The sequence below is a fragment of the Podarcis vaucheri genome (assembly GCF_965113315.1).
Source record: "Podarcis vaucheri genome assembly, chromosome: 7".
In the NCBI taxonomy this organism is placed as follows: domain Eukaryota; kingdom Metazoa; phylum Chordata; class Lepidosauria; order Squamata; family Lacertidae; genus Podarcis; species Podarcis vaucheri.
This window is the reverse complement of record NC_138765.1, coordinates 39,578,803-39,603,633: the sequence shown is the minus strand read 5'-3', so window position 1 is coordinate 39,603,633 and position 24,831 is coordinate 39,578,803. Positions and strand designations below refer to the sequence as shown.

At 48.7% G+C, this 24,831-nt stretch overlaps 1 protein-coding gene across 6 annotated transcripts; it reads left to right on the top strand.

The window, feature by feature from the left end:
• Positions 1-12,193: 12,193 nt before the first annotated feature.
• Positions 12,194-22,865, top strand: LOC309537914 (fibulin-7-like). Of its 6 annotated transcripts, none has more exons than XM_082233055.1 (9): positions 12,194-12,330; positions 14,380-14,521; positions 15,545-15,701; positions 16,928-17,098; positions 17,679-17,804; positions 18,046-18,168; positions 19,933-20,070; positions 20,214-20,352; positions 21,865-22,865. In XM_082233055.1, exons 2-9 carry the CDS (start codon positions 14,456-14,458, stop codon positions 22,223-22,225), a joined length of 1,281 nt encoding a protein of 426 aa, XP_082089181.1. In that variant the 5' UTR covers positions 12,194-12,330; positions 14,380-14,455; the 3' UTR covers positions 22,226-22,865. The 6 variants fall into 6 exon arrangements, with proteins under 6 accessions (XP_082089181.1, XP_082089186.1, XP_082089185.1 ...); XM_082233060.1 differs by having other exon boundaries at positions 12,227-12,265; positions 14,385-14,521; XM_082233059.1 differs by having other exon boundaries at positions 12,231-12,352.
• Positions 22,866-24,831: the final 1,966 nt, after the last annotated feature.

Sequence of the window (24,831 nt, the reverse complement as noted above, 5' to 3'; positions counted from 1 at the left end):
TATGGAGAATCCAGGCAAAGTTGTCAGCAATCTGTGTTGCATCCTAATGTTTTCAGCATTGTTCTCATGTGTACTTTCCCCCTGAGATCTGATTTGTGGTGTTTTCTAACATTTAAAAGGTAATTGTGTCTGTCATGGAATTCTACTCAATATTGATCCAGAGCAGAACTCCAACGTATAGTTAGCGTAGTAAAAACTTAAACATGTTGCAGGATTTAAAAAAAAAATAGACCAGAGGCAATTACATTTCATGCAGCAGAGCTTTACTGCTACTGAAGGCAAATGAGCATAATGGTCACAAGTCCAATACATTCTGGATTGGTATTGTCCATAAGAAATCCAGTTGTAGCAGACATAATTTAAACTTACAATAACTTATAATAAGACTAAACTTTAACCCTATATACAGAACACCACACCAGAAGGAAGAGAGATAGAAAGAGAAAGAGAAAGACAGGCTCCTTCTGGTCTTACTTTTATAGCCAGCATGAACTTGACAGAAGAGATAGCAGAACCAGTTTAAACGAGTTGTACTCAGCTTTTCTGAAGGTATAACCCAAATATCATAAACCTTCTGCTTGTTTCTTTCACACAGAGAAGTTTCCAGAACCCTCTGGATTTAAGTAGACTAGGAAAGATCCCTACACAACAGATCAATACTTTCTGTACTAAGAAATGCAAACTGACAGTGTCAACCACTGTGTTCATGGGCCATGCACTATTGAGGCTTTCCAGAGCTCTTGTGCCTTTAATTAAAAGTCTACTGTTTGCTAATTCTGCCCCATTTATTGCTTCTGGTCAAATGTAGCAGAGAAATTACTGGAGGAAAGCCTGTTAACTGCCCCTTCTTATCACTTTCTGTTCCTGGTTTGTGCTCTCTCTTTTCTTTCTCTTTATTATTACATTAATATCCCTCCCACCTTCCCAAAGCAGTCCAGGGTGGCGAACAACAAAAAACATACGTATGTGAATCATCTTATTTCCTTTCATTGGGTTTTCTGTTTTTCTTGTATAGCAAACATTTAGTTTTCGTTATAAAAAGGGGAAAAGGGGAAAGAATGAATAAAAACACCCCAGTAATTAAAGGCTCCCACTGTGTGGGAAGAGGAACTGACAATAAGGGGCAATTAAGGGAGGCTACTGAGGGAGAACATGGCAAGCTATTCATCCCCTGCAATCCTGTCATGCTCAACATGAAGCAATAAAAAAGCAGAGCTGCTTAATGGGAAGCATTTAATTAATGTTGGCAAGGGGCCTTGGATTCAACATCTTATGCCCCTTTTCAAATTTCTGTAGCTCTTCATATACTTTACACATCTCTTCAATCTTACATTTCCCCTGTCTGATACACCATGGATACAATGAATGTTGGGTTGGCCACAGTTTTCCTAGAATCTCAAACATAGACCTGGCCCAGGAACTAACAGCAGCAGCAGAGAAAATGTGTTCCCCTCTTTACTTTCAGCTTTCTTGGGCACATGAAACTAATTATAATTATCTTGAATTTCTGCTTATCCCCCAAGAAAGAAGGGCATTTTAGCTGGCCAGATTAAATTCAAACCCATCAAACCTCCTTTGGGGTAGGTTCTCAGGAATGGTGGAAGGAGAAAGAATTTGCCCATGTGAAGACCACCTGCTGGAAACTCTTACTCACATGGTTCTTAAATGTAAACTATATGCTGATCTCCGCCAGCAGTTTCTAGATCAACTCTGCATCCCTAAATGGAAACCAGAGTTGGGGGTCATACATTTTCTATTATTGGGGAATGATCAGGAGCTCACCAAGTTACTGGCTAAATATCTTTATTTGGTTTTTTGTCGCAGAAACACATTGCAGACGTCTGATCTCCCTGGAGACCTAGAGTTGTAGTTGTAGAGTTGTTAGTTTTTTTGCCTGCTTTCATTTGACAAATGTTCTGTGACATTGGGGAGGTGGTAATTCTGTATTGATTTACTATGGATGTTTGTATGTGATGCCAATAAAAGGTTTGATGATGATGATGATGATAGACTTGGCCTGGCTCTCCATCCTATTTTCTTTTTTAAAAATTAGTAGCACCTCTTTTCTTAAATTATCTGCTTTGGGGCATTTATAATGGCAAAGAGTTTTAAGTGCTAGGGTTTCTGTTATGATTTAATCTTTGAACTGAGTATCTCTCCAAAGATTTAGCAAGATCTTAGATAGCCCTGAGAATTATTTCTGCTTTTGTGACTGCATGTTAAAAAATAAATAAATAGGGTCATAAAGATCATATCTATATAGAGCAGCTCTATGAGGGAAGCCAAATGTATGGAATTGCTGACTGAGAAACTACCGAACATCTGCTAAACTTAAATGATCTTGTTCCTAATTCAGACATTTTAGACAAAAGAGCGAACTGAGCTCCACTTCCTGCTGTTTAATACACAATTGCTTTGATTTTTCCTCTTAAATTGAATTCCTCTTCTATAAAGTCTACCATATGGTGTGGGATTGATCAAAGGGCTTGGGTCCTTCCCAGTTCCTCCTCTGCTACAGGGAGAAGTTCAGCTTAAAAGAAAATAAGCTTCCAGGTGAGAGGTCATTGACTTGATCCACTTTCCCCACCCATCAGCCCTGGCCGGCAGGACCAGGTGGTGAAAGCAAACTTATGGTATTTGTCCTTCAAGATTCTTGGGTGAATGCCTCGCTGACTGAAGACAAATGTATACAGTTGGAAAGAATTCAGGATGTCAGAACCCCAGAACCCCTTTTAAATTTTATGAAGTGCTGTGCATGCTTGCAAAAGCAAAACATTTTGGATAGTCTGTTTGTCTATCTACTGTATCTTCTATCTTCTATCATCTATCTATCTATCTATCTATCTATCTTCTATCATCTATCTGATTTTCTTGATTTACAAAAGAGCGTGCATTGTCTCTTTCTTCAAGTTGTAGGGTCTTTTTTTACTTTTAAACTGAGACATTATTATTGTATACAGAATAAGGTGATGTTCAGGCCACTAGAATCTGAGCAAGCCTCTGAAACAAGGCCTAGCATAAAATGCTGAGGAGTTTCCAAACTACAGCGTTAGAGTGCCATCTGCTGAACTAGCAGAGAATGGCACTGGACTTCAGCATTAGACAGGCACTGCACATGAACCTACCAGGATGCACTCAGAATGGAAATGTAATGCTGACACACACACACCCCATCGCTTATAATAGGCAATAGATCATCTCGCTTTCAGGCCGATGGAGCCAGTGTTTGTCCACAGACAGCTTTCCAGGTTTTGTGGCCAGCATGACTAAACCGCTTCTGGTGCAACGGAATACTGTGATGGAAACCAAAGCACATGGAAGTGCTGTTTACATTCCCAGCACAGCAGTACCTATTTATCAACTTGCGCTGGTGTGGTTTCGAACTGCTAGGTTGGCAGAAGCTGGAACAGAGCAACGGGAGCTCACCCCATCATGCTGATTCGAACAGTCGACCTTCTGATCAGCAGGCCCAAGAGACTCAGTGGTTTAGACCACAGTGCCACCTGTGTCCCAGTGAGATGAGCACCGCTTCCCATAGTCCAGGGGTCATTTATCTTTTACCTATAGGCAATAGAACGAAAGAACAATATCCCCATCTCTCTCCCTTCCCGCAACTGCAAGATGTCTATGACAAAAGTGTCTCTCACCAAATGTAAACTAACTGTGAAAAAGACTATGAATTGAAAGTGGAGACAATAGATGTACCTTTCCCTTTATCTGTTTGCTTTGTAGCACACAAAAAACTCAATAAAAACTTTTTTAAAAAAAATGGAGATAAGGATGGAGCAGAATTGCTTTCTGCTCCTCCAGAGGGTAAGACCCGAAACAATGGATTCAAATTACAAGAAAGGAGATCTCAACTATACATTAGAAAGAACTTTCAACAGTGGGACAGACCCTTAGGATGGGTGACCATCTGTCATGTATTCTTTAGCTGTGATAAAGAAGAGTTATCATTGCAGAGAGTTGAACTAGATGTGCCTTTGGGGTCATCACTTCCAACCTTACAATTCTATGATTCTGCGATTGGAGCCAGCAACTGTAGAACTGGGCAATGTAAACAGCTAATCAGAGGTTAGCAGCAGTTCCCGACCAGCCAGCCAGCCTTCGAAAGGCCTCTGAATGCTGCTGAGACATCACTGCTCCTTCATAAGTTCCAGCCAGCCCCTCCCACTGGGACCTGTCCAGGGTCCTGACTGACTGTGCTTTGCTTGGCCTGCTGTGATTCCACATACAATCAATCTTGACTATGCCCTATCAGGCTCTCAGGGCCTGACCCTGCTGCACACGCAGGCATACCCACCAATTCATTTTGGCTCTGTGGTATGTGTCAATCTCCAAGGAAATGACAAAACAGTCACCATCTCTCTGGAGGTCACAGGTGTGGAAGGGAAACTGGACCTTGGCTGGAACTTTCAGAGCAAGGTGGTTGTGGGAAGATTCACCAGCACCTTCATATGTCAAATGCTGAATTATCCAAGAAATAGATTCCTGCAAGGATCTGGACTGACTTTTTAACCTGCTCTCTAAAAAAGAATGAGATGCCTTGGTGGTCTCCAAGGGCAGGAAATTGCACAAGGAGAGTCCTGTCACCCAGAAGTTATCTTTTTCCTTCAGCTCCTTAGACTCCGGCATCCATGTCAGGGCCTTGGCTAATGGTTTCTAGGGGCTGGGGCAAGATCTCACAAGTCATCCTCTTAAGTACCCTGTATCATGAATTCCCCCAGGTGAGCATCAGAGGGCACAGCAAGAGTCATCTGGTGAACTTGCAGCCCAGGAACAGTGTTGAGGTTCCAGAACTCAGTAGGCAAGTTCCAGGATTCCCTGGGATGCTTTTGAGAAGGTCCCTGAACTCCTGAGTCAACATTGCCCTCAAGGGAGACGCCACAAAACAGTCAGGTTCCCCAAAATCATTGAGCTCCGAGGGCCACTGAGACAGTGGCTGACTTCTGCATTCTGCTCTGCCATAGCCCACCCTGCACTTGGCAGGAGCACTCATCCTCCTTGGGTTTTTCCATGGAGAGAAGGAATTTCTGTGTTTCAGTACAAAAAGTCCAGGGATTGCATTCCGGCCTGGCTCTCCAGAGGCACAGCAGGGGGGCAATGCCCAGATTGGCCTGATTTCCATGGAGGCTGCAGAGGCCAGAGCAGGAGTAAGGCATTCCCTGCAAGAGATACTTCAGGGTGAAAGCAGATGTAAAATTCAGAGCAGGGCTGCTCATTCAGAAGCACTGGATAAGTTTCTAATATTTAATGCTTCGGAACACTGGTATAATCCAGATTCGCGTCACTTCAGGACAACCCATTTCTACAACGTTGCATCAAGCAACTATTATCCCACATTTTCCTGTGCATTTCCCCATCATTTTCCTTATCCCCCCCAATAAAGTCTGCTTGTTTTTAGAAGTGGTTTTGTTGCCCAAGAGCGCCAAATCCACTTTAATTGCACAACTTGAGTCTTGCTTCTATGAGACTGTCACTAATTTGTGGGTGAGATTCAATCTGTTTCGACACACCCCAAATATCCCCTTCCTAAATCTTCTCCTTGCCTTGGACAAATCCTGCAGTGTAATGACTGCCCTTTTTCATAGAAATGATATTTACACTTGCTGGGAAGCTGAATACGAGAGCTGTGAAAAGGGCCCTGGATGCTTTAGCCTGTGAACAAACACTGACCTTACTGTATTGAGGGCTCCCTTCAAAACGTTCGTTTATAGCATTTCCCCCCCAAGCTGCTGAAAATGTCTGTGCTGTGTCCCAGGATCTTGAAACTTGAATTTGGGTCATGCTTGCATTGGAGAATGTAGAGCTTTGCTTTTACATAACCCTGCTGGAGGCTGAAACTCTGAAAACAAATACAGGATGAAGATAAATATTGCATTCTTCACTGTGGTCACAGCGGATTCCTCAACCTCAGCATGAACCTGGCTTCCCAACTTGCCTTGCACATGTACAGGCCAGCAAGCTCAATACTGGATCAAGAATCAGGGTTCCCCTTCTCCTATCCGTTCAGGCTGGTTGACTGATATGTTGTTCTTAAATGGCATATATAAATATACATGCACATACATTTATCCCTCTCCTTACCCTAGCTACACTTATTTTTTTAAACAGTTGCACAGCTACTCTGGGGTTGTGAGAAATGGGGTTTGGTTGGTGATCCCACAGACCATAGTCAAAAAGGTGCTCATCTGCTGTGGCACAATGGGTCATTGGGTCTGGCTGTTAACCAGAAGGTTGGTGGTTCAAGCCCACCCAGGGATGACTGTGAGCAGGATTCCTGCACTGCAGGGGGTGGACTGGATGACTCTTAGGGTCCCTTCCAACTTTACTGTTCTATCATTCTACCACATCTGGCTCTGCCCCAGTATTCTGGATTCTTGCAGGCTCACATTTTTGCTTGTTTGAGGCTTTGCTGAAATGTACATATAGGTGTTTTCTAGAACAGGGAAAGAAAGTACTTTTAACCTGATTCCTTCACACTTACATGTCTTCAACCACAGCCTTCTGCAGTTTTTTCTCCATTTCATTTACACAAAGAGGAAAAGAAATGGGCACTCTTAGCACAGAAAGAGAGATTTTTCTTAATGACATGAAGAGGATCTTCTGTAAACAGACTGCTCATGTTACAAGTGAAGTCAAGGCACAAACCTCACCTCTGACTTGGAAGAAACATCAAGTGCAGGTGCCTCTCCCACAGTGGTCATCCACAGATGAAGCAAACTAGTAATGGGCAGCAAAGGACTGTGAGGAAGCCAAAGGGGAAACAGTGTGACCACAGCCACTGATTCGGATGTAATGTGAACCCAATTTCTCTCTTTTTTCCCCACAGCAAACACACGCCCTGTGCTGTGTAACACACCAAAGTGTGCAGAATTTGGTACAAGGGAAGAATCAGGAGGACACCTGCAAGATCTGACCTCCAGGTCAAACCCTTGTTCATAAAATTATGCATGATGCAGAGTTTCTTTTCCCCATTGCAGCACTTGTCATGCTAAACGTCACTTTCAGCAAACCTCGGCCTTATTCAGAAGATGTAACATATCCATAGACCCAAAGTATGGGGCATCCTCCTCCAGCACATGGCCCAAGTGGACCTGGCATGTGAAGAGATTTAAGTTCTCTGCCTTGCTTGAGGGGGCAAGTCTTGCTCAGTGCGGCAGCTCTGGGACGCTTGTGTGTGATTTTGCAGAGCCATCCAAGTCCCCACTTTGGACATATAATATTAAAAAGGATGCGTCTCCCAAGAGTAATTTAGGCTGGATCAAGACCATGCACAAAGAACCAGCTTTGTTTTCAATAACCATTGTGGTTCATTCCCTTCCATCTCCACAGATATTAATGGTACCTCAGGATACAGATGCTTCAGGTTACAGACGCTTCAGGTTACAGACTCCGCTAACCCAGAAATAGTACCTCAAGTTAAGAACTTTGCTTCAGGATGAGAACAGAAATCGTGCAGTGGTGGTACAGCAGCAGCAGGAGGCCCCATTAGCTAAAGTGGTACCTCAGGTTAAGAACAGTTTCAGGTTAAGAACAGACCTCCAGAACGAATTAAGTTCTTAACCCGAGGTACCACTGTATATCTATTTATTTAACAAGGCTTACATACTGCTTGTTACCCCACAGGGATGCCCTCCTTTCCCCCTATATTATGTAACCTTGCCTTGGAAGCCGTGAGAGATAGACGGAATTCAAACTGGTAAACAAGGGATTATGCAGGCTCCGTCTACATAGAATGCTCTGCTCTCTCGCTCTCTCCCCCAGAACGCCTGTACCTCATTTGAAGGTGTTTGTTAAATGTTTCAGAAACCTCTCCATACTGGGAGTAGCGGTGGTGGAAATTAAGCCATCTCTACGGGTGCTGTTCCTTTGGTTCTTTCCCCATTCAGCTGGCCCACTCACAGGAACCCCTCTTCCTTCAGATATTTGAAGATTAGTTCCCTTCAGAATGCACCAAGATTAAATTCCTTATTGCCTCAAACTGAGACAGGGCAAATGCGGAGAAAGAATACCACCCTCAAAATTGCATTCCATTAGAAAGTTTTCAAGAAACTAAGATACTTTAGTTTGTGTGCATACATCAGTTTTTTAAAGACCTTTCGTGGTGGTTGTGAGTTAATCACAGACAATTTGTTTATATGCCTGGTTTTCCACATATACATTTCTGCTCAAAGCACTTCACGGAAAATACATTGTCTACAATAACAGTTCATATAATCGTAATGATATCACTGCACATAAATTCTAACAATTAACAATTTCATAGAATCAAAGAATCGTAGGGTTGGAAGGGAGCCAAGGGTCATCTAGCCCAACCCCCTGGAATGCAGGAATCATGACTAGAGAATCCCGGACAGATGGCAATCCAACTTCTACTTTAAAACCTCCAATGAAGGACAGTCCACCAAGGGAGTCCATTCCACTGTCCAATGGCTGCTACCCTCAGAAGGTTCATCCTAATGTTTAGTCAGAATCTCCTTTTGTGTAATTTGAATGCTTTCTTGTAATTTGTCCTCCCCTCTGGAGGAAGAGAAAACAAGCCTGCTCCATCTTCCATGTGACAGCTCCTTATATATTTGAAGGTGGGCTTACTCCGAGTATGACCAACACCAGATACAACTCTCTGGGTTTATCTGCATTATTGGTGCAAAACTTGTTTAGCATCCTGTTTTGTCTCCTCAGGGAACTTTGCAAATTGGTATTTTGTGGTGATGGTGGGGAGCTGGGGAGCTCTTAGGGGCCCCTACCAAATTCTAAATTGTGGGAATGTCTGGGTCAGGCCATGACAGCTGACCCAGAATAAACCTGGCATGACTTCCTCGCGGTCTTTTCCTCAGGAATCAAGGCACCAATGTAGCCGGTTGCAGAGGAAGGACAATTCCTTTCACGCCTGGGATTCATAGTTCCATTGTCCATATCAATAGTTGGGTGATGTGGTTTGGGCAGAGGTGTGTGGGTGTGTGGGTGTGTCCCAAAAAAGTGTGAAGACCAGACAGCAAATCCACATAGGACCTACAAGTACAGTGGTACCTCGGGTTAAGTACTTAATTCATTCCGGAGGTCCGTTCTTAACCTGAAACTGTTCTTAACCTGAAGCACCACTTTAGCTAATGAGGCCTCCTGGTGCTGCTGCTGCGTCGCCAGAGCACGATTTCTGTTCTCATTCTAAAGCAAAGTCCCTAACCTGAAGCACTATTTCTGGGTTAGCGGAGTCTGTAACCTGAAGCGTCTGTAACCCGAGGTACCACTGTATATACTCTTATACTTGTATCTTTGCAGAAATGGGCTGCCCCAACAGAACAACTGCTTGCCTGTCACACCCCTGAAGGCCCCCTGCCTCCCCGCTTTATGCACATTAATGCAGAGTGTCAGCAAACAATCCAACTGCACCCCACATTTCTTGCGGTTCCCACCTTGGTTTTGTTGCATCTTGAGTTCTAAGCAAGCCCCTGCAGAGCTTGTCTGGGGCCCAGGGAGGGAGTCTTGTTCTTGGCATGACAGCGCAAGTCCAACAGGCTGCTGGTGTCCCGCACCCCCATAGTTTGGCCCTCTAGAGCCAGGGACAAGTGTACCCGGCTGTCCTCCGCTCTGCATGGGCCTGATTCTAGGTGTGTAAGTGGCAGAGGAGAGAAACTCTCAAAGAATGCCATGCCCAAAAGGTATACTCTGACTTCCAGGATAGCTCAGCACTCTGGGACTAATTTTAGCAAGCTTATAATTTTGTTCTCTGTGCCCGGCGTTTTATAGCACAATGCAGCCACTAGTAATTTGATTGCTAGGGTTCTCTTTGTTGTTTCGTTTGGTATTTGACATATTTGTGCAAAGTTTCTTTTATTCAGTACTGGCCACTGACAGTGATAGAGCGATGGCTTGATTAGATGGGGCAATCTGATCACAGATCTTAGAGGCTGGGTTCTGCTCTTTCGGCATATAGACCTGCCTGTGTGTATGCATGCATTTCTGGCATAACCACCTCTCAAGCAGATATAGATCTTTCCTGCTGGTCTTGGAAGCTCCCTACTTGCACTGCAGCCCCCTGTAATTTCCGAGTATATTTCTGGGAACTTGTTCCCGAGGACACAGTGCCGCTTTCTAGCTGTGGTTTCTCCTGACCCAGCCTGGCGGAAAGGGCGGGCAAAGAGGCTCCGCTTTCCTCGCACCAGCCTGCATTCCATGGGGCTCCTTTGCTTTTGCAGCTGGCTTGCTCCGGCCCCTACTGGCCCTTTCCTTGCTTTCCAGGATATTCCACTGATTCAATCAGTTGCAAATCTGAGCCAAGCTGATCTTTTTTTTGCTTCTCAACCCATGCTCCAAAGCTGCAAAGGTTCATTTAGAACTAAAAAACATAGGAAAGCAGGTAGCAATTGTCTACAGTAATTGGCAGCTGCTCTCCAGGGTATCAGGGGTCTCTCCTAGCCCTACCTGAGGGTGCTGCTGGGGATTATTATTATTATATTTATCATAAGATGCAGCCAAGGGAACAAGGAAGCCTAGGTACGACTCTGTCCAGGTGTCTCTCTCAGCCCTGCATGAAGACACTGGGACTGAATCTGGGACATTCTTATCCCTTCAACAGTTTTACCAGACTATTTCTTCCTGCTCACCACTGCAGCATATTTATCAAGCTCCAACACATTCAAAGGCTTTCCTGCAAATCCTGGTTGTCAGGAAGCCTTGGCTGTCTGCACTTCCCAGGGGAAGGTACATAAGCACAGGGGCTCCTTGAGGTTTCACGCTTGATCCCTGTCCAAAGCCCCAGCAGATCGAGAGCATCTGAGTTTGCTTCAAAATTGCCTCGTGCACAGACTTTTCACCTAGTTGTCAGAGAGCCTTTATCAGATGATGTTCCTGGAGAAACAGCCCTGGGTACCACTTTTTATTTCTACACAAGAGCCTCAACTTAGTTTCTGTGCCCAATTCAAAGTGCCATCTTTGCCCTAAAAGCCTTATGTGGCTCAGGACCCCGGTGCCACCTCTCCCCACGTGAACCAAACCAGGCCCTGTGTTTATTGTCTGAAGCCCTTCTCCAAAGGAGGTGTGGAGAGTGGCAGCACAAGACCAGGCCTTTTCAGTGGTGGCTCCCCATTTGTGGAATGCTGTTCTGGACCCCTGGACCACCTGGCAGCAAGTCAGTATGCCAAGTTCCCAGTCCAGGGTCACTCCACTGTCCCAGGTCCAAAATTGAAGCACAGTCCTGCAGAGATCCTGCTGCATCCAAGCTGAGGTCCATTGACATGGGCAGTTGAGCAGACACATCCCCTCAGCTCTGCTGCCCTTTAATACTTTCCATGCTGATTGCAGCATCTGGGCTTGATGAGGCAGGTGATCCTCACCTGTCCTGCGCCTACTCCAACTAAGGAATCACACACCTGCTTCCAGAGCTAGTAAGCCCCACCTGGCCCAGTGAGCAGGGCTGTGGGCCCTTGCCTGACTCAGCCTCCTGGAGTATTCCCTACTCCTCAATGCCTGGTGTGTTCTTGGAGACAGGGGCCCCTCTGGCTCTGGGGTTGCGTCCTTCTGCTCTGGCTCCTATGCACTGACCCCCAGCCCCTCGTCCTCTTCTGTCACCCCGTGAGTACTTCCTACACCAACATCTCCTTCCCCATCCCCAGCTTGCACCGGTGTGTCCCAGTTCAGCGTGTTTTTACATGAGTAGAATGTGTGCTTTTATTTAAAATGTATCTCTGGGTTATTTGCGGGGCATAGGAATTCGTTCATTTTTATTTTATTTTTCAAAATATAGTCTGGCCCCCTGGTCTGAGGGACAGTGGACAGGCCCCCTGCTGGAAAAGTTTGCTGACCCCTGACCTAGATGCTCTGGGGGGAAAAGGAGCGCCCCAGCTGAGGTCACCCACTCAATCCATTTCCCATAGGTGCCAACTCCCTGGGGCCCTGGGTGCCCGAGCACCACAAAATCCCCCAAGAATTTCGGTGCGAGGACCATGCACGCTGCATGGCACCCACGGCCCCGAGCACCCACAGTCGCGGGGCCAAGTTGGCACTCCTGCCGCTTTCTCCCGCCGAGGGGGAAGGGGAGGCGGCCGCGGGCATCTTCTGGGCACGCGGCTGACCCGCCCGGGCTCCCCTCACCAGCCCTCTGCCGCCGCCGCCGCCCAATCCGGGCCGCGCGGGGCCTCCGGCGTGCCCGTTGAGCTGGTGCCAACGAGGCCAACCTCTCGCCCCGCCTCGGCCAGGGCGGGCAAGAGCGACCCGCTCCCAGTCTGCAAGGCTGCCGAGGGGCTTGCTCTCCTGCGCGCACCCGGTGAGGCTCCATCTGCTGCTGCTGCTGCTCCGACGGCCGCGCCTTCCAGGGAAGCCGCCCCGCAGGTCGGCGCAACTTTTCCTCGAGGTGCCTTTAGGGAGAGAGACTCGTGGGGAGGCAGGCTTGGAAGGGGAGGGGAGGGGGGTCTCGGTGCCTGGGGAGGGTCTGCCTGGTCCAACGCGCTGCAAAGCAAAGGCGGCAGCGGCCTCCCCGCCTCCCCCCCCCCCGAAGCGGGCTGGCTCGGCTGCTGCTTTTCGCGGGACTCCGGGCGCCCAGAGGGTCTGGCGAGGGGCGCGCGTCTGTGCCAGCAAAGCGGCTCGGCGCGAAACTCCCAGACTCCCTGAAGTGGGGGTGGGGAGAAGCGCCTTCCTCCCTGCCCTTCAGCTTGGAGAAAGGCCGGGGCGCAGTGGCGGGACATCTGCTTTGCACGCAGAACGTCCCGGGTCCAGCGGCATCGTCTCCAGGGAAGGCTACGGATACCGCTGCCGGTCAGTGTAGGCAATGCTGAGCTGCTAGGTGGACCAGTTGCCTCACTTGGTAGAAGGCATGGGCGTCCCGGATGCGCTTTGGCGTTAGGATTGTAGCCAAGGGGTGGAGCAGAAGGTCCCGGGTTCTATCCGTGGGCTGGGAATGTCCTCTGTCTGAAGAGCTGCTGCCGGTCAGTGTTGGCAATACTGAGTTAGGCGGACCGTTGGTCTGCCTCAGTGCAAAGCAGTTTCCTAGTGCCTAACCAGGCTCTTGTGCACGTTGCAGGCTTGAAAAGAGATTCAGAAGTTACTCTGTCCCCTCAAGGAAGTCTGGAAACTGTAACCCTGAAGGGGTTAAATCGCAAGGATTCTAGCAGAGCAGCCTTCCCCAACCGGGTGCCCTCCAGAGGTGTCGACTGGCATGGCCCTATGATGCTGGGGCTGAAGGGAGTTACAGTCTGAAACGTCTGCAGGGCACCAGGATGGCTAAGCCTGTGGACAAAGCACCTTCTCACCATCCACTTCCTCGGGGTGCTGGTGGGGCCGAGTCAGTGGCTTTCCGCTCTAGGGTTGCTACCTTTAAGGATGTTTGATCTTCCTTGTTTCGTTCAAAGTGTTTTCTTGACCCTCTCTTCAGCGAGAAGGGGGACAAGAAAAGGGCTCCCAGCACAGCTTATGTAAGATCAAGGCAAACCAAACAAAAGAGCCCCTGTCCTTCGGCTTACCGTCTCAGAGACACAAGAAACAAAATGGATTGGGGTGGGGGGTCGGGGGTCGGGGAGCAAACCAAAGCACCCATTCTTAAAGCTAGAGAATTCAGATAAGGACCAGCTGAGATGGGAACAGTTCAACCAGAAGAGGAGACAAAAGAGTTGGTCTCATGTTAGAGCCGATGGAGCTTCCTGCCTCTCCCTCTGCTGAAGCCGGATGGAACGGCTCCTGCGGGGAGACAGATGAAGGAAAGAGCCAAGAGCATACACACCTTGCATTTAAAGCACCTTTGACAGACTACACTTCCCAGGTTTCTCCAGGGAAAGCCGTGTCTTTTAAATGTCTGTTGCCCTGCATCCCTTCTCTCCCTTGGCTTTCTCGCCTGATGGGATGGCTGCTATCTGTTGACAGTCAAGGCAGTGGCGTAGCGTGGGGGGTGCAGGGGGGGCCGGCCGCACCGGGCGCAACATCTGGGGGTTAGGGTTAGGGGGCGCAACTTACTTGCCTTGCCCCGGGTGCTGACAACCCACGCTACGCCACTGAGTCAAGGAAAGTCTCTCAGCAGAGCTGACAAAGTAGCTGTGCTTTACTCTTCTCCCTTCGCTCTGCAGCCTGATGAAATGACTGCTGTTGGTGATAGTTTTTAGATAGCAGCAGGTGACTGTGCTTTTTTTTCTGTGCTAATTAAGGTACAGGAGCAGGCCAGGCTCTTAAATCTTGGTCAGTTGGCAATCTCTGTTTGCACTGCAGCCAGAATGTCTTTGTGGAGTGGAACAGGGTGGCTCACAGTTTGGGAACGGGAATATTGAGGTTTGCGGTGCTCTGAGAATACCTCTCACCTCCTTCCTTGGAAAGACACCTGGAAGGCCTGCCTTATGCGGGTGGAACACGAGCTGCCCTCTCACAGACTCCCCTTCCTTCTTTTCGCTGACCAAGGATAGCTGAGGAAGCTTTTCAGAGAATCCACTGTCCTTTTCCTAACTGCTGAACCTGCTCCAACGCTGGAAAGAAGATGCTGCCCCAGATAATGGCTGTGGTGGCCCTGGGTATCCTACAGTTGCCTCATAGCAACTCCCAGGTAAGATAAATGATGCTGAATCCTGAACCTGGGAGGGCTGGTGGTGTGGAACCAGTAGGAGGCAGGCGATGTTGCCTGTAGGTTTGGGTGCAGAGCCCAGATGTGCTTGGTCCATAGGAGTGGACCCTGATAGACGAAAGAGTGGAGTTCAGAGCTAAAGCTCTTGTCAAGCCAAGCAACCACTTGTAGTTGTGATGACAAAATGGGAAAGGGAAGTATGTAGACCACCTCAAGCTTCCTGGAGGAAAGGGATGGATGGGATGGATGGATGGATGGATGGATGGATGGATGGATGGATGGGATGAGATGGGATGGGATGGGATGGGATGGGATGGGATGGGATGGGATGGGATGGGATGGATGGAAGGAAGGAATCCCTCCCTGATTTCCCAGCCCACCAGATGTTTGGGGCTCTAATTCCCATCGCCCCCATCCAGCATGGCTAAAGGTTGTAAGCAGAACATTTTCTCACCACCCTCAACTTAGACAGGCTGGTGTATGAAACTTCAGCAATGGGCAGTGTGGGGACTTAGAACAAGAATGTCATAGAAGTGTTTTTTCTGGGCCAGATTGCATGCCTTGGATGCAGAGGCCTGATCTTGCCTATAGTGTGGGTTGTGGGCCTGGAGGCACCATCTAGACCTGTGGTGGCCAAAATTGACCCTCCAGCTGTTTTTGGGTTACAACTCCCATCATCCCTAGCTAACAGGACCAGTGGTCAGGGGTGATGGGAATTGTAGTCCCAAAACAGCTGGAGGGGCAAGTATGGCCACTACTGATCTGAACATTCTGTACTTGCCACCCAAAGGATATTGCAGAGGTAAAAAAAGGTTCAGAAAAGGGCAGCCAAAATGAACAAGGGATGGAGCCTCTGCAGCGGTGGGGAGTGGGTGTTTGTGGGTGTGCAAGCAGCATCAGTTACAATTTGCCATGAGCCTTTGTGGGTGATACCTGTGGGCTGTTCCTTCCACTTCCCTGCCAAAGCTGCTTTGTTCCTCCTCTCCCCCCCCCCACCCCCTGCAGGGCTGCCTAAGTGACCAGCAAGTTTCCAGCGCCATCCGGCAGATGCAGAAGCTGCTGTCTTCGCATGAGGCTGCCCAGCTGCAAAGCCTGCGCAACTTCAAGAAGCAGCTGGCCGTTTTGCAAGGCAGTCTCCACCAGCAGGCAGCCAAGCACAATGGTAAAAGGAGAGAGAAGCGCAGAGTGCAGAAGCAGAAGGGTGTCTGTGTGTGCACATGATGTGTGCAGGACCCAGGGAAACCCTGAGGCTGTTTTGTTTTGTAAATGTCTAGGGGATGGCTTTTTGCTGCATCCAATCAACTCTTTAAAAATGGGGACTGGAAAGGGGGAATTGTTTCCAGTGGTAGCTCTACTCATAGTAGACCCATTGAATTTAATAGACATGATTAATTTGGGTTCATTAATTTCAGTGGGTGCACTGTAAGTAGAATCAAGTTGATGCTTTGTTGTGTTTTTATATATGTTGTAAGCGGCCCACAGTGGCTGGGGAAACCCAGTAGGATGGGCAGGATATAAATTTCAAAATTATGATTATTATAAAATTGTGTACAACTCAGGGTTTTTAAAAACTCATCTATTACAATTATTTTTATATTTATTTATATCCCATCCTGAACCAGACTGGGACTCAGCTTACACAAAGTAAAGCAACCCAGATAAAAAGCAAAAAGCTAAAAACATATGAAGATAATGTTGTAATGCTACACCCAGTGCTGATGCCAAACTATTTTGCACCCTGGGCAAAGCTAACTACTTGCACACAACACACACACACCATGCCAATTTCAGTTTTCAAAAACAGATGTCTTGTAGAAAAAGAAAAGAGAAGCACAAAGCTTAAAACTGCTGAATTTATTTTTAATTGAAAGAATAAGTAATGCAACGATCTTTGATTATCTTTTTCAAATACTAAAGTTGGAATTTATTGTGAATTGTGATGTTAAGTCTCTTAAAAGTTTGAATTTCAGGCACATCAAAATCTCACTTTTCACTTTATGTGTGACCTCCAGTCAACTGTGGTCTATTTCATATCTACATGAAAAACAATTCTAATGTATGACTTACTTCAGAAACAATAAAACTCTTCACAATATAAAGTAAAAGCAAAATAGTATCAGAAATGTATAAGATATAATAAAAACAGATCTGTATAAAACTGTGCCCTTCAAAGGTCAGTACTGAGCTCCTCTGAGGTCTGTGCCCTGGGCAGCTGCCTAGTTTGCCTATGAGAGCCCCAGCCTTGGCTATAACTCTATTTCATTTAAGCGACATTTTGCTACTTAATGTATACAAGAAAGCAACAACCATAGGCTAGGGTAGGAAAAGAGCCTGGGGAAAGGAGCCATGGGGACACTCACTCTCCCATCTTTTCTGATCCCCCAACAGAGAGCTGCACCCCCCTGCCATCACCCTTGAATGGCCGGAGGCTGGGAAAGAGGACGTCCGTGGGTCACGAGGTACATTTTGTCTGTGATGCTGGTTTCCTCCTGGTGGGTGCTGAGACACGGGTGTGCCAGGAGAACCACAAGTGGAGCGGACAGCAGCCTGTCTGCAAAGGTGAGTGTGTCTGGCTGGTAGAAGGAATAGCTTGAGATTGCCAGGTATCATAAAAATGGGGGGGCACCTCCTAACAGCCCCCACTCCTGCTGATAGACCTACAGGTCGATCTCTGGCCAATTTTCCCAATTGGGCCTGCAATTTTGTTGTAACCATAACATGGCTTCCCAAGTGAAGGAACTAACAAGGAATTGACGTTTACATGGAAAGACTGTGAGCTCTGCTCAATTCTTGTACAGTGGTACCTCTGGTTACAGACGCTTCAGGTTACAGACGCTTAAGGTTACAGACTCTGCTAACCCAGAAATAGTACCTCAGGTTAAGAACTTTGCTTCAGGATGAGAACAGAAATCGTGCTCCAGCGGCACGGCACCATTAGCTAAAGTGGTGCTTCAGGTTAAGAACAGTTCAGGTTAAGAATGGACCTCCGGAACGAATTAAGTACTTAACCCGAGGTACCACTGTACTGAAAACCAATTCTGATGAGCAGCATGGGCTCAGAGGTTCTCCATTTCCCCTCTGCTGGTCCAAAATGATGGCTGTTTGAGTGTAATTCAGTTTCCCCCTTCCCTCAACTCAGGCATCAACGAGTGCGCCAGCAACCCCTGTGCCAATGGCGGGACCTGCGTGGATGGCATCCACCGCTACAGCTGCTTGTGCCCCAGTGGTTGGTCAGGCAGCACCTGCCAAGCCCCACTGTACTCCTGTAAGTAGCAGGGAGCTGCAGTACCCCTGTCCTCATGGCGGAAAAGGGAAGCAAAGACCCTGGGGAGTGTGAAAAGGAGAGGTGGGTGCCTGGAGATGTTTCCACATCGGCTTGGTTAGGCTGAGCACGTGGGGTTCATAAGAGGCCTGCGCCGTGTGACTCGGCTGGGGGTCTCCGTCCCCTGCTCCTTTACTCTATTGGGCATTGGTGCAAAGAACTGACAGCTGCCTCTCAACCACAGATTGGGCGACGCTCAGCAACTCGTCCTTTAGCCGACAGCCCCGTTGCGCTGAGAATTACCTGGGCTCACGCCAGTGCAGTTGTGACCCTGGCTTCCAGATGCAGGCAGGAGGCCTCTGCCAAGGTAAGGGAGAAGTGGGCTTGGCAGGTCAACAGAGCTGGTGTCTCATGCTTCCCAGAAACAAAGGGATTTCCTCCCCTCACCATCTTCCCACACGCAAGCCAGGGATCTTCAGTCTTTCTTCCTGCAGGGAATCTTTTGTACATATATCTGTCCTGGGCTGAATGCCACATAGCACTGGGGACAAACCCACCTGTTGCCTGTATGCCTGGCTCCTTGTGGTCTTCCTGGAGACTATCCCAGGGAACATAGGAAGCCTTATACCTTATACCGAGTTAGACCCTTGGTCCATCTAGCTCAGTTACTAGCCGCTTCTCTCCAAGATTTCAGGCAAGGAGTCTGTCCAACGATGCCTGGAGACGCTGCTGGAAATTGAACCTGGGAAGGCAGATGCTCTGCCAGTGAGCTATAGGCTGGTCTAGATCAGGGTGCTGCTCTAAATGGATCTCAGTTTGAACTAGAGCAGGGGTCTGCAACCCGCGGCTCCGGAGCCGCATGTGGCTCTTTTACACCTTTGCCGTGGCTCCAGGGCGGATACTAGTGAGGGGAGGAGGCGCATTGTGCGCCCCGACACTCCCCACTGTGGCGGGCGCTGTACTGGCTGTGACATCGCATGAGGGCGGTGCGTGCGTTAGTCACGCACCGTCCCAACGTCACCTTCCTGCCCGCTGTCAGATCAGAGGGCAGCGGCGCGCATGCTTTAAATGTCACAATGGTTTTGCAGCTCCGAGGTTTTTTTTCTTCTTCGGAAACGGGTCCAAGTGGCTCTTTTTGTCTTAAAGGTTGCAGACCCCTGAACTAGAGCATCCCTTCCCCAGCCTGATGCCCTCCAGATGTTTGGTGGGCTGGGTTGATGGGAACTGAAGTCCAAAGCTTCTGGAGGGCAGCAGCTTGGGGGGAAGGCAGAACAAGATGGAGCCCCTCAGTCTGATCCAGTGGGGGCTCCTTTTTTACCTTTTGCATTCCCACCTTGGGAGTTTTCTGCCTGGATTGCACCATCCTCATGATTCAGGCACTAGCCCAATTACTCTACACTACCAAAATGCCCATTGTTATGACCAGCAGGCAGTACTCTAGGCAAGGGCAGCTGTGGCCAAGTTATTTTGTAGCTTTTTAGTGCCTGAACACTTTCCCTTACTATATCTATAGAGCATAGGCCAAAGACTTGGCTTTAAAATGGGGTGGAGGGGGCTGTCATCTCCCGGTAATGCAATCAGACCCTTATTAGCCTCCCCTGATGGGAAGCAAATAATGTTAGTAGCAGGAGAGCAGAAAAGGAGGAGCCTCCAAGCCTTGCTGATGGGCTTCCTGAAAGCATCTAGCTGGCCACTGTGGATGCAGGTTGCTGGCCTAGCAGGCCTTTGGTCTGATCCAGCTTCAGGGCTCTGCTTAGGTTCCAAGCACTGTATCAGATTCCCAGGAAGCAACAGCCACAAGATCATGCCTCAGTTTAGCTCTGCCCCAATAGAGTGTCTTTTCTCCAGTTCAGTTCATTGCAGTTCATTGCAGCTTGTGCTGGTATGCAGAGGGGCAATTTGTGCTCATGGGGTCTGATCCTTGAAGCAAAGAACTCCAGGTGCCTGTCTACAGGCTGCCTCTCAGCCAAACTCCCCCCCCCAAGTCATCATTGGTTGTAGCCCTTCCTTGCTTGGTGAGTTTGTCTTCGCCTGGGCATTGATCTCCAGAAGTTCTGAGCAGGGGCTGGAAGTCCCTTTTTGCTCTGCCCTTGGAGGGTCACTCAGCAGACTTCTTGCTTCCCCCCTCCAGATATTGATGAGTGCAAGCTCTTCCAGACCAGCCGCCACACCCGCATCTGCCTCCACAAATGTGTGAACCTGCCCGGAGCCTATCGGTGTACTTGTCCCCATGGCTACCAGCTCCAGGGTGACACCAATTCATGCAACGGTGAGTGCCTTTGCGGGGGGGTGGGGTGGGGTGAGAGACAATAATTGGGGGTCAGCCGGGAGAGGAACCGCCCTGAGCTGTGTGTTCTAGGAGGCTGAAGGAGGGCATGGCGTCAAACAAACTCTCCCTGTTGTGTTTGCAAGATGTGGACGAGTGCGCAGAGAACCAGCACAACTGCAGCCAGGGACAGACCTGCATCAACGTCTTTGGGGGCTTCCACTGTGTGCGGCCTGAATGCCCCAAGGCCCAACTCAATATCAGCTACGTCAAGACTTCAGCCATGTAAGTACAAGCGCTAGAGTTCACTCAAGATGGAAGCAGCAGCCTTTGCCAGCAACGGCTCCACTCCCTGGGCAGAAGCACCTCGTAGCCTCCCAGAGCCTTCACCCCATTGCCCCCTAGAGCTTCCCTTCGCTCTTCTCCCCCTTGAGTCAGAACAGAGATGGTGGTCATCCCACTTTTCATGCCATATGGATTGAGATGCTGTGGGAATCGACTGACCAGGGACTGTTTTCAGCTGATGTGAACACATTGTTGTATCGCACATAGTTAAACTGTGGAACTCACTCCCACAGCGATGGCCACCAACCTAGACATCTTTAAGAGAAGGTTAGACAAATTAATGGGGGAATACGTCTATCAGCCAGGGTGGCTATAAAGCTTCTGAATACCAGTTGCTGGAAGCCCTGATGTGGGGTGGAGGAGCGTTTTTGTGCTGGGGCCCCTGTGGTTGGCCCCTGAGAGCAGGGGCCATTGGGCTGGTCCAGCAGGCTTGCCTTATGCTCTTATGCAGTCTCCCAACAATCTCCCAATGCTTTCTTCCCTTCTTTCTCTCTCTCTCTCTCTCTCTCTCTCTCTCTCTCTCTCCTGGCCAAACAAAAACCAAGAGTCTGGAATAGCTCAGTTGGCAGAGCATGAGACGCGTAATTGCAGAATTGTGGGGTTGAGCCCCATGCTGGTCAAAGGATTCTTGAATTGCCCAGGGTTGGACTAGATGACCCTCGTGGTCCCTTCCAACTCTATAGTTCTACGAGCCCCTGCACAGCATTGAGCCTTATGGAGGAGGGAGGGACTTGCACTGGCACCGCTGGAAGTTCCCTCCTCCCCAGCAAGCCTCATTGCCACATTTGAAAGCCTGAAGAATATATTCCAGAGGCACAGTGTAGCAGATGGGGGCTGGAGTCTAAAGACGCCCCCTCCTATTTTCTATTTACAGAACCACTTATTAAGCCAATCAGAGGCTCCACAAAGCCAGCAGGACTTGGCTATTTCTATCTCACTAGGTGCAAGCCCCCCAATTTGTTATTTAGACTGGCATCCATTAAAGATAGGATTGTAGAGTTGGGAGCACCTAGGGGCCATCTAGTCCAACCCCCTGCAATGCAGCTGAAGAATCCCTGACAGATGGCCATCCAACCTCTGCTTATAAACCTCCTATGAAAGAGAGTCCACCATTTCCCACAGTAGTCCATTCCACTGTCAACAGCTCTTGCATCAAAGATATTCCTAATGTTTGGTCCACTCATCCCAGTAGCTCAGTGCGTCAGGCCATGACTTTGCACGCAGAAAGTCCCAGGTTTACTCCTCAGCATCTCCTGTAGTGGAGCAGGTCAGGATGGGCTGCCACCAGGCTCAGGACACAGTACCAGGCTAGATGAATCAAAGGTCTGGCTCTGTGCAATAAAGCTGTTTCTGGGTATAGGGAATGTTGGGGGTCCCATCCAGGCCTGCTTTGATGGGGCAAAATGTCTCCAACTGGCCCTGCCTGAGTGCCTCTTCTATGTCCTCTCCTAGGCAGTGCGAGCGCAGCCCTTGTCCCATGGAGAACAACGCCTGTCGGAGGGCGGCCAACTCCATCTCGTTCCATTACTTGCCTCTCCCATCCAACCGCACTGTGCCCAGGGTCCTCTTCAAGATGTCCACCAGCCGCTTTGTGGGAGACAGCCTGCGCTTCAGCATCTTAGGGGGCAACAGCCAGGGGAAGCTGGTTGTGCAGCGCTTGGACCAGCACACAGGGGAACTGGTGCTCACCCGGCCAGCCGTGGGGCCGACAACACTGGAGGTGGAGCTGGAGATGAGCGAGTTTGCCCGGAAGACCCTCCTGGGGAAACACATTTTCAAGATCACAGTCTTCGTTTCCCAGTACGAATTCTGAGCCGCATCCTCACCAGCCCCATAGAAGAGCATCAGCAGCTGTGGAGGATGCAAGTCTGGCCTCCTCTGAAATACACTAGTCTGCTGCAAAAGGGGCCGAAAAGCCACCCTGCTGGATGTATCCACCCCTCTGTGCTCTTTGGAGAAAGACTCCATGCTGGACTGGTCCCCTCTCCCATCTCTGTCACTATATGGGCAGTGCCCCCATCTTGGGGGGACAGAGCAAGGAAGGCACAACACAGTTCCCAGATACAGCTGGCAGAAGCTGGGCATCTGTGCTTGAAAGTGCAGCCCCATTTTTCAGTCCCGACTGGGCAAAGGGATCAAACCCACCAGTATTAACAGGGGTGCTCCGTGGCCGCAGCAAGAACGTCTCCCCACCATTGCAGGAGCCAGTTACGGAAAAAATAGAGGGGGGTTCCTCCAGTTTTACCAAAAAGAGTCGCAGAAGAGGCTCTGCCCCCAGAAATCAAAAGGCAAATAACCAAAGTCTGAAGAATGGCACCAGCACAGAAGCATCCTTTGCAATGCTAGGGGAGAACTGTAGGCAAGAGATGCCTGGACTCAAGAGACGGACCTGGGTGCTTTGCAAGATGTAGTTCTTAGCCTGTGCCTTCCAGCATTACAAAGCATTTCTAGTTGTTTGAGGTTGTTTCTCTCTTTCTTACATGTTTTAAAACACAAATACAAGTCAGACTAAGCCCAGAAGAGTTGGGAGGTGGACAGTGACCAGGCAAAAACATTCAAGGAGGGTATACCAAGGAGGACCAATTGGGGGGGGGGCGTTTCCAAGGGACAGATAAAAAGGCATGGTCCCATGTTGGGAGTTACCTGATGATGGAAGCTTTTGGAGTTTGTTCTTTTTGTTTGTTTGACTAGCAGTAGTCACCTGGTTTTAAAGAAATCAGGTTGGAAATCTAAAAATTACACAAAAGCAAAGGTCAGCATTAACTGCAGGACAGTTGGGGGAAGGGGCAGGATGCCTAGAGCCCCTGCCACCCAATTTCTAAACAAAGACCAAATCCCACTCTTCTCCAGTCCCTGTAGGGGAAAGAATCATAGAGTTGGAGAGTTGGAAAGAATAATAGAATCATAGAGTTGGAAGAGACCACAAGGGCCATCGAGTCCAACCCCCTGCCAAGCAGGAAACACCATCAGAGCACTCCTGACATATGGTTGTCAAGCCTCTGCTTAAAGACCTCCAAAGTAGGAGACTCCACCACACTCCTTGGCAGCAAATTCCACTGTCGAACAGCTCTTACTGTCAGGAAGTTCTTCCTAATGTTTAGGTGGAATCTTCTTCCTTGTAGTTTGGATCCATTGCTCCGTGTCCGCTTCTCTGGAGCAGCAGAAAACAACCTTTCTCCCTCCTCTATGTGACATCCTTTTATATATTTGAACATGGCTATCATATCACCCCTTAACCTCCTCTTCTCCAGGCTAAACATGCCCAGCTCCCTTAGCCGTTCCTCATAAGGCATCGTTTCCAGGCCTTTGACCATTTTGGTTGCCCTCCTCTGGACACGTTCCAGTTTGTCAGTGTCCTTCTTGAACTGTGGTGCCCAGAACTGGACACAGTACTCCAGGTGAGGTCTGACCAAAGCAGAATACAGTGGCACTATTACTTCCCTTGATCTAGATGCTATACTCCTATTGATGAGGCCCAGAATTGCATTGGCTTTTTTAGCTGCCGCGTCACACTGTTGGCTCATGTCAAGTTTGTGGTCAACCAAGACTCCTAGATCCTTTTCACATGTACTGCTCTCAAGCCAGGTGTCACCCATCTTGTATTTGTGCCTCTCATTTTTTTTGCCCAAGTGCAATACTTTACATTTCTCCCTGTTAAAATTCATCTTCTTTGTTTTTGCCCAGATCTCTAATCTGTCAAGGTCGTTTTGAAGTGTGATCCTGTCCTCTGGGGTGTTAGCCACCCCTCCCAGTTTGGTGCCATCTGCAAATTTGATCAGGATGCCCTTGAGTCCATCATCCAAGTCGTTGATAAAGATGTTGAATAAGACCGGGCCCAAGACAGAACCCTGTGGCACCCCACTAGTCACTCTTCTCCAGGATGAAGAGGAACCATTGATGAGCACCCTTTGGGTTCGGTCAGTCAGCCAGTTACAAATCCACTGAGTGGTAGCATAGTCAAGACCACATTTTACCAGCTTCTTTACAAGAATATCATGGGGCACCTTGTCAAAGAGAGGTTCATAGAATGAGAATATTACCTTTCTTAAATAACCATTAAATGGCCCTCCAAGTGGCTTGCATTGTGCATTGCAGGTGTATCGGGACACCACTGGTTTATAAGGCACACCCAGTGCCAACCCTCTGAAGTCTCCCTCTGCCCTCACCCACCCACTGCAAATGGCTGTGACCTGAAGGTATTCCATGAACAACTGCAATGCTTCTGAGTACCAGTTGCTGGAAACCGCAGGAGGGGAGAGGGCTCTTGTGCTTGGATCCTGCTCACAGCTTTCCCACAGGCATCTGGTTGGTCATTGTGAAAACAGGATGCTGGGCAAGATGGGCCACTGGCCTCATCCAGTAGGCTCCTCTTATGCTCTTGTTTTCAGTTACAAGCATCAAGATAGTTCACTGAAGGAG